Source organism: Colobus angolensis, unplaced genomic scaffold (assembly GCF_000951035.1).
Source record: "Colobus angolensis palliatus isolate OR3802 unplaced genomic scaffold, Cang.pa_1.0 Scaffold10, whole genome shotgun sequence".
Classification (NCBI taxonomy): domain Eukaryota; kingdom Metazoa; phylum Chordata; class Mammalia; order Primates; family Cercopithecidae; genus Colobus; species Colobus angolensis.
In genome coordinates this window covers 22,139,108-22,152,475 of record NW_012110919.1, presented here as the reverse complement: position 1 = coordinate 22,152,475, position 13,368 = coordinate 22,139,108, and the positions used below count along the sequence as shown (strand labels likewise).

At 40.1% G+C, this 13,368-nt stretch overlaps 1 protein-coding gene across 1 annotated transcript in view; it reads left to right on the top strand.

Annotated features, from left to right (window-relative positions):
* Positions 1 to 11,833, top strand: part of PPP1CC (protein phosphatase 1, catalytic subunit, gamma isozyme) — a 24,380-nt gene extending 12,547 nt beyond the window's left edge. Inside the window, exons 2-8 of the mRNA XM_011936509.1 lie at positions 154 to 285; positions 1,296 to 1,526; positions 6,978 to 7,082; positions 8,902 to 9,125; positions 9,328 to 9,462; positions 10,474 to 10,534; positions 11,437 to 11,833. Of these exons, the coding sequence (XP_011791899.1) occupies positions 154 to 285; positions 1,296 to 1,526; positions 6,978 to 7,082; positions 8,902 to 9,125; positions 9,328 to 9,462; positions 10,474 to 10,534; positions 11,437 to 11,507 (959 nt within the window). The 3' untranslated portion in view covers positions 11,508 to 11,833. The remainder of the gene's footprint in view (positions 1 to 153; positions 286 to 1,295; positions 1,527 to 6,977; positions 7,083 to 8,901; positions 9,126 to 9,327; positions 9,463 to 10,473; positions 10,535 to 11,436) is intronic.
* Positions 11,834 to 13,368: the final 1,535 nt, after the last annotated feature.

The window sequence follows — 13,368 nt, the reverse complement described above, 5'->3', positions numbered from 1 at the left end:
TAGGCAGGATGGTCTCGATCTCCTGACCTCGTGATCCGCCCGTCTCGGCCTCCCAAAGTGCTGGGATTACAGGCTTGAGCCACCGCGCCCGTCCTTGTATTTTGTGTTTTGGCTTCATTAGACTAATCTAATTGCGGTTTTTCTCCTCTGCAGTGAGAGGGTCCAAGCCTGGTAAGAATGTCCAGCTTCAGGAGAATGAAATCAGAGGACTGTGTTTAAAATCTCGTGAAATCTTTCTCAGTCAGCCTATCCTACTAGAACTTGAAGCACCACTCAAAATATGTGGTAAGTTTGGGGCACACAAGTTATCTTTGGTTACGTGATTGATTAACTGAGTCAAGAATATGTTGATGACCTTGTATTAGCTAGCTGAATCATTCTCCTGTTTGTGAATAGCTTGGAACTACTAAAAATTAAGTTAAATAGTAGCATTAGAATAAATACCTCTAATGGACTTAGTTTACTTAGATATACTTCAGATTTTTTAAAAAAATATTTTGCTGGAGGAATAAACATTGCAGAAGAAAAAATGAAACTAAGAATGGAGAGCCAAGGAAAGGTCTGAACTACATGGATGTATAGGAATATGTTTTAAGTTTAAAGCAACACTGGTTATAACTAAAAGTAGAACTTCCTTGATGTTGATTTTGTGGTTCTGTTTTCTGCATAATAGAAGCAGATAATTTGTGTTTTAACTCAATGTAAAACTAAACTTTTTTCATTTGAGTAATATATTCTTATAGCATATTTGCATTTATAAAACTTTGTGTTCATGTTTTTAAAAGTAAAATGTTCTTTGGCATTATCTAGCAGGGAGAAATTGAAAGCTAAATGCATTGATGGGTGGGGGGTGGGGGTCGTGTGTATGTGTGTATGTGCTTTGTTCAGACGGGGCCAAGGCTCACTAGAAGTGCAGCAGTTCTGCTGACACAGTACCCAGAGACTGAGCTATCAGAGATCTGATATTGATCAGTCATCCTGAAAGGAATACCATGTTACTTGGCAAGAAGGCATGCCTGGACACAATAACCCTTTCCACAGAATAAATTCTTAATTAGTTGAATTTTGTGTGAAGTTCTGGACATACACATATACTTAAAAATTTTATTAAGCTCAATTGAATTAAATATGATGCCAGATTGGAAATTACTTAGTGTTGGCTGTCCAATTAAACTCTCATTAGTAGAGGTCAATGCCATTGTACAATGAATTTTTAAAGAATTTCTTTCCAAAGCTTTGTTAGTGGATTGAGCTGTAAGTATGGGAACACTGTGTAACAAAATTCTTGCTTCTAGGTGACATCCATGGGCAATACTATGATTTACTGCGACTTTTTGAGTACGGTGGTTTCCCGCCAGAAAGCAACTACTTGTTTCTTGGGGACTATGTAGACAGGGGAAAGCAGTCATTGGAGACGATCTGCCTCTTACTGGCCTACAAAATCAAATATCCTGAGAATTTTTTTCTTCTCAGAGGGAACCATGAATGTGCCAGCATCAACAGAATTTATGGATTTTATGATGAATGTAAGTACTTTTCTATATCTCAGGAAGTTATTGAAATTAAGATATTTATCATAAACAATTATCACATACTTCTGTTAGGAATTGTGAGAGTTTAGATGCAGTGGTATCATCTCTCATGTTTTCTATTTCATCAACTTGTTTTTAACTTAGCTTTTTAGGGGAGGTGGGGGAACAGAGTCTCACTCTGCTGCCCAGGCTGGAGTGCAGTAGCACCATCTTACCTCATTGCAACCTCTGCCTCCCAGGCTCAAGCGATCCTCCTGCCTCAGCCTCCCAGGTAGCTAGGACTGCAGACATGCATCACCACACTCAGCTAATTCATGTATTTTTTTGAAGAGATGGGGTTTCACCTTGTTGCCCAAGCTGATCTGAAACTCCTGGACTCAAGGAATCTGCCCACCTAGGCCACTCAAAAGTCCTGGGATTACTGGCGTGAGCCATGGCGCCCAGCCAGTTTTTTCTCTCTTGGGTAGAAAAAGAAAACTGCCACTGTAATAAAATAAGGTCTTGGATTCTTTTATGATGTGATGATCAGATTAGGAAGTAATGATCATGGTAGTGGTTTCTTTAAGATGTAAATTGTTGTATTCACAGATAACTTAATTCTTGGTAGAAATCTGAGAACCATTCCAAATAGTTTTAAGCAACTTTATTATGTAATTTCATTCCATAAAATTAATCTGTTGAAAGTATACAATTCAGTGATTTGTAGTAAATTTATAGTTATGCGACCATCTCACTGTAGCCCCCAGGCAACCACTAATCTACTTTTTGTCTTCGCTAGAGAACATTGCATGCAAATGGAATCCTGCAATATGTAAATAATTAGTTTTTGAAATTATTACAGTTTTTCTCCTCTGGCATAACTGCACCCAGGAAGAATGGCAATAACTTTCCTAAAACTAAAATGTGCTGAATTATTTTTACAGTATTTTACGCATTTTGTGACTCATTTTGGATTGTTTATTTAAAGGTGCACTTTGATTTGACTATTGACAAAACACAGTTCTTAAAGCTTTGCAAATAGGCTGGGCGCAGTGGCTCACGCCTGTAATCCCAACACTTTGGGAGGCCACAGCAGGTGGATCATGAGGTCAAGAGATCGAGACCATCCTGGCCAACATGATGAAACCCCGTCTCTACTAAAAATACAAAAATTAGCCAGGCATGGTGTCAGATGCCTGTAGTCCCAGCTACTTGGGAGACTGAGGCAGGAGAATCGCTTGAACCCGGGAGTCGGGTTCAGTGAGTCGAGATCACACCACTCTACTCCAGCCCGGGTGGCAGAGTGAGACTCCGTATCAAAAAAAAAAACTTTGAAAATAATCAGTTTGATAAAGGGTTTTATGTCAGAAAAGGTTTTGAATCTTTACCTTCACTTTCCTTTTGTGCTTATTTCTGCCAGGAGGGGTTTCAGGTTTGGAGTGAAGGGGTGGTTAAGGAACTTCAGGTAGTTGGCATTTGCTAATATGATTATAGGGAGATCAGCAAAGTGTTGTCCCTGTGGCCCTCCCCTAGACCACATCCTAACTTAGAGTCTCCAGATGTGTTTTTCCATCTCAATTCACATAGATGTAGTGAGCTAGCCCATTTGTTAGAAGTGCATCCTAGAAAGATTATATTCACAGACTGAGCCCTTCTACTACCACCCTTTCCCACAACTGGATGTTTGCTTGGTCTGTGTCCTTGAGATCCAGCTGGTAAGATGGGGTGGCAGGAATCATCAGGGACAAAAATTCTGTGGGTTCTGGACTGACTGATACCATTGAACCTGTACAGGAAAGATATTCGATATTAACAGGGATTCTGTGTCAAAGAAGTACCAGTAAGCCAGTTACTACTCCTTAGGTAGTGAAATACAAGGCAGATGTGGTGGGTTTTTTGTTGTTGTTGTTGTTGTTTGTTTTTGAGACAGAGCCTTTAAGCTGGAGTGCAGAGGTGGGATCATAGTTTACTACAACCTGTAATTTCTGGGCTCAAGCAGTCCTTTCACCTCAGCCTTCCTAAGTGCTGGGATTACAAGCATGAGCCACCACACCCAGCCAACATTGTGTTTTGGATACTTGATTCCAAGTGTTACTCTTGAGTTAAGAAAGGGTTCCTTTTACGTAACTGTTAGCCCAGCAAATACTTTCCATGTTTGCACTGATGAATTCAAATCCAGTTGACCTCATTGTTGTGACTTCTATCCTAATGTAATGATACTAGCTGCATCAATTTCAGTTTCTACTCAATGCAGAGGCCTTTAAAATGACTTAGAAGATCAGTGTTGGTTGGTATCAGTTTCGGCTCCTGTTTGATCATCAACATCGTTTATAGATCTTGTGTTCAAGCTTCCTCTCTCCCATCAGGCAGATATAATTTGCCATCCAGTCTACTTGTGGGCATAAAAGTGCCCTTGACATAGGTGGCTTCTGGTTGAAGGCTTGCAGACATTTAATATATATATAATATATATTAATTTTATTAAAATGAAAAGTTATATTCAAATGTTGATTTTCATGGGACAATTGAAAAACCACTGCCTGTTTTCCAGGTACATAAGTACTTTATACTACCATTTCTTTTTTTTATTGTTTAAATTTTGCAAATGTGATGGAAAGGCTGAGGTGTATGTTGTTAGGTAAAACAGGAGTGTTTGTTGATCCGTTTCTGCTACCGGAGCTGTCTGATGTACAGTAATGGGAAACAGCATTACAGGTTATGGCTCAGAATCTTAAGATTTGGAAGCTAGACGATTACCCTGGTTAACCCTTTCAGAACCCAGATGTTCCTAGTGGTCTGAGGTGGCCTTAGGGAAGAAATGAAGAGAGAAGAGAAAGAGACAGCCCCAAGCTTAAAGTACTAAGAGGCAAAAGGAGGAAACAAACTGATTTTTGATGGAGAGGCCAGCAGAAATCGGCAAGAGAAGAAACTGGAGTTTGTGGCATAACTAAAGAATCAAAGGCCGGGCATGGTAGCTCATGCCTGTAATCCCAGTACTTTGGGAGGCCAAGGTGGGTGGATCACTTGAGGTCAGGAGTTCAAGACCAGTCTGACCAACATAGTGAAAACCCATCTCTACTAAAAATATAAAAATTAAGTGTGGTGATGCACACCTGTAGTCCCAGCTACTCAGGAGATTGAGGCAGAAGAATCCCTGGAACTCGGGAGGCCGTGATTGCAGTGAGCCGAGATCACATTGCTTTACTCCACCTGGGTGACGGAGTGAGACCCCACCTCAAAAAGAAAAAATATCCAGAAGTGAAGCTGACCTTGGGGAAAGAGGAAGTCACTATCACTGGGGGGCTAAGACAGCAGCCCTGTTCTTATAATACAGGTTAAGTATTCCTTACCTGGAATGCTTGGGACTAGAAGTGTTGCAGGTTTCAGAGTTTTGTTTTTGTTTTGTTTTGTTTTGTTTTAAATTTTGGAATATTTGTGTTATAATTACTGGTTAAACATCCCTAATCCAAAAATCTGAAATCCAGAATGCTCCAGTGAGCATTTCCTTTGAGCATCATGTGAGTGCTCAAAAAGTTTCAAATTTTGGAGCATCTTGGATTAAGGATACTCATCTTGTGGTGGTGGTGGTAGTAGTAGTAGTAGTAGTAGTGCTGTTGGACATGGGAGGTGGTGTTTTTGCAGATTGCCCATCAGCCTTTCGTAAGGAGGAGTTTGTTGGTTTTTTTTTTTTTTTAGATGGAGTTTCACTCTTGTTGCTCAGGCTGGAGTGCAATGGTGCAATCTTGGCTTACTGCAACCTCTGCCTCCCAGGTTCAAGGAGTTTTCCTGCCTCAGCCTCCTCAGCCTGGTGGGAGGAGTTTGTTGAACTTTCAGAACTCCTCCAGTGAAGGAGTTAGTAGCCTCTAAAGAAATGCGCAACAGGGTGAACCATAGAGTTAGACCCAGTCATTGAGAAACCAGAAATTATTAGGAGAAAAGATAACACTCTTCTCTGCAGAGAGAAGGCAAACATTTGTTGAATTTACATTACATTTCAAGCCCTGTGCTAAACTCCCTAGACTGCTTGATTTGCATTACAGGGTGGGAAGTGTGGTTCAGGTCAGTTGTTGGGCTGGCCCTAACTCTCAAAGGAGAGGTACAGGTTTAAACCTTTCAGTGTCCCTGTAGTCCCCAGCAAGAGACTAAGGACAAACTCTTGGGTTTGGTTTGGTTTGGTTTGTGTTTTGAGACGGAGTTTCGCTCTTGTTGCCCAGGCCGGAGTGCAATGGCACAATCAAGGCTCACCACAATCTCCGCCTCCCAGGGTCAAGCGATTCTCCTGCCTCAGCCTCACAAGTAGTTGGGATTACAGACATGCACCACCACACCCAACTAATTTTTTTATCTTTAGTAAAGAAGGGATTTCTCCATCTTGGTTAGGCTGGTCTCAAACTCCCAACCTCAGATGATCTGCCCGCCTTGACCTCCCAAACAGCTGGGATTACAGGTGTGAGCCACCCCGCCTGGCCAAACTCTTGGTTTTTAAAGATTGTACTTAGTATAGTAAGGTACAGGAAACAAAGGCATCTGGACAATTGGACAGTCCTCAACCAATCCAGAGAAATTTGTTCTTGCAAGGTATGTGAGTAGGTTTTAAACTCAGAACATCAGTTTCCTGTAGAAACAGTGCATAGTGGCATATTTCTGTCAGAACTGCACTTTGACTCCAGAGTGTGTGGATGCCTGTGCTGGTGAGGGAACATGACCACCCTGTGACATCAGGCCTGTGGGAGCATGTGGAGTCTGTGCAGTGTTGGAAACAAATGCCCTGTAGTGCCTGTGAGAGGTACCACTGCCGTGTGTGTGGTCATTGTGCCTCCTGCTAGAGCACTGAGGGCTGGGGATCCTCTGGTATCTTTAGGTTGTTGAGGGGAGTACATGGGGGATGGGTGCTAACTCAGGCTTCCTCAGAAGGAAGGTCGTAATGCCCACGTGTAAGTTCGTAATTGCCTTCAGAAGTAGGGAACTAGCTGCAGTGAGATTGGACAAAGCATACTGGATTTCAGACAGAATTGATGCTACCAGATAATTCCTGGGATTTGATGGCAATCCTTAATCATTATCAAATCTGGAATTCTGGTTTCATACTTCTATGGAATTTAAAAAGATTTCATGTGAAAATGTAAGTCATTGCTTTTAGATCAGATGTGTCTCTCCTAAACCCCTTCCCTCCAGGAGAGTCTTTCTTTAAAGAGATGGGGTGTCACTATGTTGCCCAAGCTGTTCTTGAACTCCTGGGCTCAAGCGATCCTCCCACCTCAGCCTCCCGAAGTGCTGGGGTTACAGGTCTGACCCACCACACCCAGCTCTTATTTAAAAAGAGTGTTAAAATAAGACGGTTTTATTAAGATTCTTAATAAAAACATAGTTTCGTTTGCTTAAAAAGCACCCAGAATCTCGCTTTGGGGGAAGTTAATCCTGAGAGAATGAGCCTACAGGACAGTAATACTCTCTTTTTAATCACAGGTAAAAGAAGATACAACATTAAACTATGGAAAACTTTCACAGACTGTTTTAACTGTTTACCGATAGCAGCCATCGTGGATGAGAAGATATTCTGCTGTCATGGAGGTAGGTGGGCTGATTTTTGTTCCAGATAGGTTTTGATCCCTTCCAAAGGATGAACACTTTAACATTTGTGAGTTACCATTGGGATGACTTCCTCTGACAGAACACTCTCCTTTGTTGATGTGTTGCATTGCCCTGTCACTCTGATACAGCCAGGATTACTTGGATAAAAATCTTAAGGAACTGATTTATTACAGGGAATTCTAGACTCTGTAAATCAGGATTGAAAATAGAGCAGAAAATGTTTATTTTTATTTTATTTTTTGTAAGGATGAGTTCTCACCATGTTGCCCAGGCTGGTCACAAATTCCTGGGCTCAAAAAATCCTGCCTCAGACTTCCAAAGTGCTGGGATTACAGGCGTGAGCCACCATGCCCAGCTCAGAAAAGTATTTTTAACTGTAAAATGAACAATATGTAATTTGCTGTGCCAGAGATCCTCTAGAACACTAAAGATGTGAATAGATTTTCCCTTGTTTGTTTTTAATCCTCTCAGAACTTTCTCTGGCTTGGATTTTTTTTTTTTTTTTTTTTTTTTTGAGACGGAGTCTCGCTCTATCGCCCAGGCTGGAGTGCAGTGGCACAGTCTCGGCTCACTGCAAGCTCCGCCTCCCGGGTTCAAGCAATTCTCCCGCCCCAGCCTCCTGAGTAGCTGAGACTACAGGTGCCCACCACCGCGCCCGGCTAATTTTTTTTGTATTTTTAGTAGAGACGAGGTTTCACCGTGTTAACCAGGATGGTCTCGATCTCCTGACCTCGTGATCCGCCCGCCCCGGCCTCCCAAAGTGCTGGGATTACAGGCGTGAGCCACCGCACCCGGCCTGACTTGGATTTTAAGTTATTTTGGCCAGGCATAGTAACTCGCATCTGTAATTCCAGCACTTTTGAGAGGCCAAGATGGGAGGATTGCTTGATGCCGTGAATATGAGAACAGCCTGTAACATATCGAGACCCCTGTCATTAGAAAAAGTGTTAAAAATTAGCCAGGTGTAATGTTGCGCACCTGTAGCCGTAGCTATTTGGGAGGCTGAGGTGGGAGGATCACTTGAGCCCAGGGGTTTAAGGCTGCAGTGAGCTATGATCGCACCACTGCACTCCAGCCTAGGCAACAGAGCAAGACCCTATCTCTAAAAATATATACATACATATTGTATAAGCTATTTTTCTTTGCTCAGTGGTTGTGCTTTCTATAATGTGATTAAAATAGTAATTGCAAAGAGAATTTCTTTTCATGTATGGTGTGAAATTAGCCATCAAAAAGCCAACATAATGTCTTTTATCTCTGTGCTTCTCTACTTACACAGGTTTTGGTAGAGTTGGATACATGGTTTTTAACTCTTATAATATGCATCCCATATTGTAACTCGATACAATAAGCTCTTGTAGATTTTAATGGTCTGTGAACAGTGCAGGTTTCCTAGAGAACTACCTCTCACTGAGCATCCTTATCTTCTCAGCTCAGTCATTATAAGCTATCAATCATAACATCGCTCATTATTGTCATCAACTGGGGAAGCCCACAGAAGAATTTTTTAAATCACTGGATTTTATTTTACAGTGTTCTGTATAATATAACTGCCTCCATGTACTGTTTAAACCTACAGCACCCCATGCATTACTGCATGTAATTCTAGTGTGTATCCAGTTGTCCTTTTTCTGTGTGTGTTTTTTTTTCTTTTAACCAAAAGTAAATAAAATATAATCAGATTTCAGTTTTTGTGTCAGGATTATTGAATTTCTCTGTAGACAAATGGAACTTTTGAAGGGGTAATAATCCTTTTAAAAGTTTTGCTTTCTTCATTTTTCTTTTCCTCATTGAATAGGTTTATCACCAGATCTTCAATCTATGGAGCAGATTCGGCGAATTATGCGACCAACTGATGTACCAGATCAAGGTCTTCTTTGTGATCTTTTGTGGTCTGACCCCGATAAAGATGTCTTAGGCTGGGGTGAAAATGACAGAGGAGTGTCCTTCACATTTGGTGCAGAAGTGGTTGCAAAATTTCTCCATAAGCATGATTTGGATCTTATATGTAGAGCCCATCAGGTATTGATTTTGAATTTTACATGTACACTTAAGAGCATGTGTGTGAGCACAGATTCTCCTTGTTGATTTTGGTGGGTAGGTATTGCTTATTTATACAAAGTGTTTCTGGAACACAAGATATCAGGCTCAATGGGAAACTGAAACATGGTTTTACTCACCTAATATTTGCACCTATTTATACTGAAAAAATTTTCTCTTGAAGGTGGTTGAAGATGGATATGAATTTTTTGCAAAGAGGCAGTTGGTCACTCTGTTTTCTGCGCCCAATTATTGTGGAGAGTTTGACAATGCAGGTGCCATGATGAGTGTGGATGAAACACTAATGTGTTCTTTTCAGGTAGAGCATGCTTTCAACATTATTTCCTTTTACTATGTTTGCACTTTGCTAGTTGAAAAATATAATTGCTACTTTTCGCCTAGTGTTCATTTATGCTGAGTAGGCTGTTTTCTGTTTTCCCTTAACCAGTGTGTGTTATAGCTGAATAATGTATGGATACCTTGTAAAAGAAAAAATTAATTATGGCACCTTTTCCCAGTGTTTAATTATGATTTTTTTGCATTGCATATTGGCTCCTTATGCTTATGGCTGTTTTACTGTAAATCTAAAACCATAATGACAATGTAATGTTCAGCTAAAATTAAATCACAACTTGCATGTGAAAAGTACTGAGTGCCTCGTGCTATGTGTTTACTTAGTTCTGCCCTCTAGTCTAACTTCCACAAAACTTCTGTTAATGTACCACCACATCATTTAGCCTTCAGCTGGCACAAAAGCATTATTTAGAATCCGCCTCAGCCTTTTTCTCATTTGCTTATTATGATAAACTTGTACAACTTCAAGCCAGCCTAGTCATAAACATAAATACAGCCACCAAATCATGTGGCAGTCATCAGGTAAATGAATTAAAACAGTTTTTTGTTTTCTTTCTTTCTTTCTTTCTTTTTTTTTTTTTAACCAATTGTCAGAGAGAACTTGCAGCTTTCAAAATTCCAAAGATTGTGCAAGAATCCCCTGCAGGTTGGAGAAACACTTTTGTAAAGAACTTTCTCCCCTATATCAGAAGGAATAGCTAAAGATATTACCAGGTGTAGACTTCAGAAGATTGTCATTATACTCAGAGACAAAATAATTTGTCCAGATCATAGATTTTTATCTCTTCATCATAGCATTAATTACTAAATGTTTACATGTCAACTTAGCTTGTGTTAATATGCTAGGGAGGCTTTTACAGTTGTTGGGGCAGTTGTAAACACCATCTGAACAAAAGATCTGAATGAAATTTAAGGACTCTTTAAGATTTGGGGTTGAGTATATTTCCTAAATGAAATGTCTTTTGAATCTCTCCAGATTTTAAAGCCTGCAGAGAAAAAGAAGCCAAATGCCACGAGACCTGTAACGCCTCCAAGGGGTATGATCACAAAGCAAGCAAAGAAATAGATGTCATTTTGACACTGCCTAGTTGGGACTTGTAACATAGAGTATATAACCTTCATTTTTAAGACTGTAATGTGTACTGGTCAGCTTGCTCAGATAGATCTGTGTTTGTGGGGGCCCTTCCTTCCGTTTTTGATTTAGTGAATGGCATTTGCTGGTTATAACAGCGAATGAAAGACTCTTCACTCCAAAAAGAAAAGTGTTTTTTTTTTAATTCTCTCTTCTTTTGCAAACAATTTTAATGATAGTGTTAAAGCTGTACACCCCAGGACAGTTTATCCTGTCTAAGGAGTAAGTGTACAGTTGATCTTTTTAAATTCAGTACAACCCATAATCATGTAAATGCTCGTTTTCTTTAGGACATAAAGAGAGCCCTAGGGTGCTCCGAATCTGTACATGTTCTTGTCATAAAATGCATACTGTTGATACAAACCACTGTGAACATTTTTTATTTGATAATTTTGTTTCAAAGGGATTGCTTTTTCCTCTCATTGTCTTGTTATGTACAAACTAGTTTTTATAGCTATCAACATTAGGAGTAACTTTCAACCTTGCCAGCATCACTGGTATGATGTATATTTAATTAAAGCACACTTTTCCCCTACCGTATACTTAAAATGACGATTAAAGCCATTCTTTTAAATATTTGTGACTCTTTCCTAAAGCCAAAGTTTCTGTTGAACTACGTTTTGGCACACCCCTAAGTACAAGGTGGTATGGTTGTGTACACATGCTGCCTTCTCGGGGATTCAAAAACAGGTTTTTGATTTTGAATAGCAATTAGTGATATAGTGCTGTTTAAGCTACTAATGATTAAAGGTAATAACATTTTGTACAATTTCCATATAGTCTATTCATTAAGTAATCTTTTTACAGTTGCATCAGGCCTGAACCCGTCCATTCAGAAAGCTTCAAATTATAGAAACAATACTGTTCTATACGAGTGACCGATTATGCTTTCTTTGGCCTACATTCTTTATTCTGCGGTGAAGTTGAGGCTTATAAGTTAAAACAAAGGAACTAACTTACTGTCCACCAGTTTATACAGAACTCACAGTATCTATGACTTTTTTTAAACTAAGATCTGTTAAAAAAGAAATCTGTTTCAGCAGATGACTGTGTACAATACCATGTGGTGAAAATGAATTCAGACTTATTAAATGATGAACTTGTTAAATCCTCTCAGTGTCTATTTATCAGCACAATACACACAGGAGAACTGTTGATGGCATATTGAATAGATTTTCCTGAATAAATTGCTCTGGAAACCACACAGTTGCATTTTGGTTTTGTCTTCTTTCATATAGTCTGTTTTCCAAAGATGGATTATAATACAGATACTAATACTCTTCGAGTTGTAACCTGGAGACACCTATTCGTGTAATAGAGTGATGAGGTGGAATGATCCTCCTCTGCCGTTTGGGGAGATGGGGATTAATCTGTGTCCATAGTTTTCTTACTGTCTGGTTCACTTGAACTTAGTGGCGAGTTTGAAAGCAGCTCACTTCATTATTCTGAGTCAGCCACCTATATTTTCATGCACAGTTCTTTGATCTCTTCCCCCTTCCCTGGTTTATATGGAACACAGTATCACGTCATATTTTGTCACAAGTATGTATCTTAATTTCTCAGAGGTACGCTAAAAATGAATGAAGAGCATGTCATTTGGAAAGCTTTTTTTTCTGTTACAAAGTGGTCTCCCTGAGGGCATTGGCAAAGGACCTAGTGAGGAACTGTTTGAAGGACACAGAAGAGCACAGGGCCGTGGACTCCCTTCTGCTAACAAGCTCCGGTTCTGAGGCATCTGCACCCTGCCCTGCTCCCATCAAAGAGGGAAGGGGGACCTCATGACCTTCCTGCTCCACATTGACAATATCCAAACTTGTGCTGTTTCACTTTTACATAATATTCTCCCAGACTTCTTTGACCATAGGAGAAAAAAATGAATAATAATTGTGTCAAAGGCAAATTCTGCCCATCTTTATATCCTGAACGTTAATGAATTGACACTAGGATTTCAAAATGCTGTGAAGTTGTAAAATTGAGCTGCTCTACTTGGATTATATCATTATTGGAGTGTGGTATCTGGCTTAAAATTTTCTTAAGGAACATTGATTGGTCAAGTAGAAGACAAGATTAGTCTTTGGACCTGAGATCCTTAGGAGAGACTCAATTTGAAATCTGTGTGACAGTAGAACTTGAGGTGTGTGTGATAACCCAAGTCCTGGCCCCTCCTACCTAATTTGAGTGAGTGACCTGAATGCTGAGCCACTGTTCCTAGCTATGAAACGTCCATAGCAGTAGCTGTCACGTGAATCTTGAGTGAAGTTGTGTGGTGTCTTTAGAATGCTCAGCTCGGTGGTATTTGCTTAAATGTTTGCTTTTTGTTGCCTTATCGATCCCAGTTCTTTCGTGTCTTTGCACATCTTGGTTGGCTGAGTTTGAAGTGTCACCTGCCTTTGCTTTGCGGCTCTCTTATGACCTGATACCAAGCCATGGATAGCTAAGTATGTCTGAGCATTTACTGCATAAGGGAATAGCATCATGGATGTTTCCAGCATACGCAAAAGGAATAACTAGGAAAGAGGAAGTTGTCATTATTAGTGTGATACTATTCTAGTAAATAGTTGTTTTATTTTTGTCAAGTATTCCTGGTCACAAGATGACAGCACCATTACAAAACCATGCAGAAAGGCAGGTGATAGGCAGCCTTAGTCGCTCCGTCATCTATGTAATACCCTCCCATTGAAATCGCTGATTTGGTACACAAATTAGGCCTGCCCACATCTAGCTGCAGTGGACGGCACA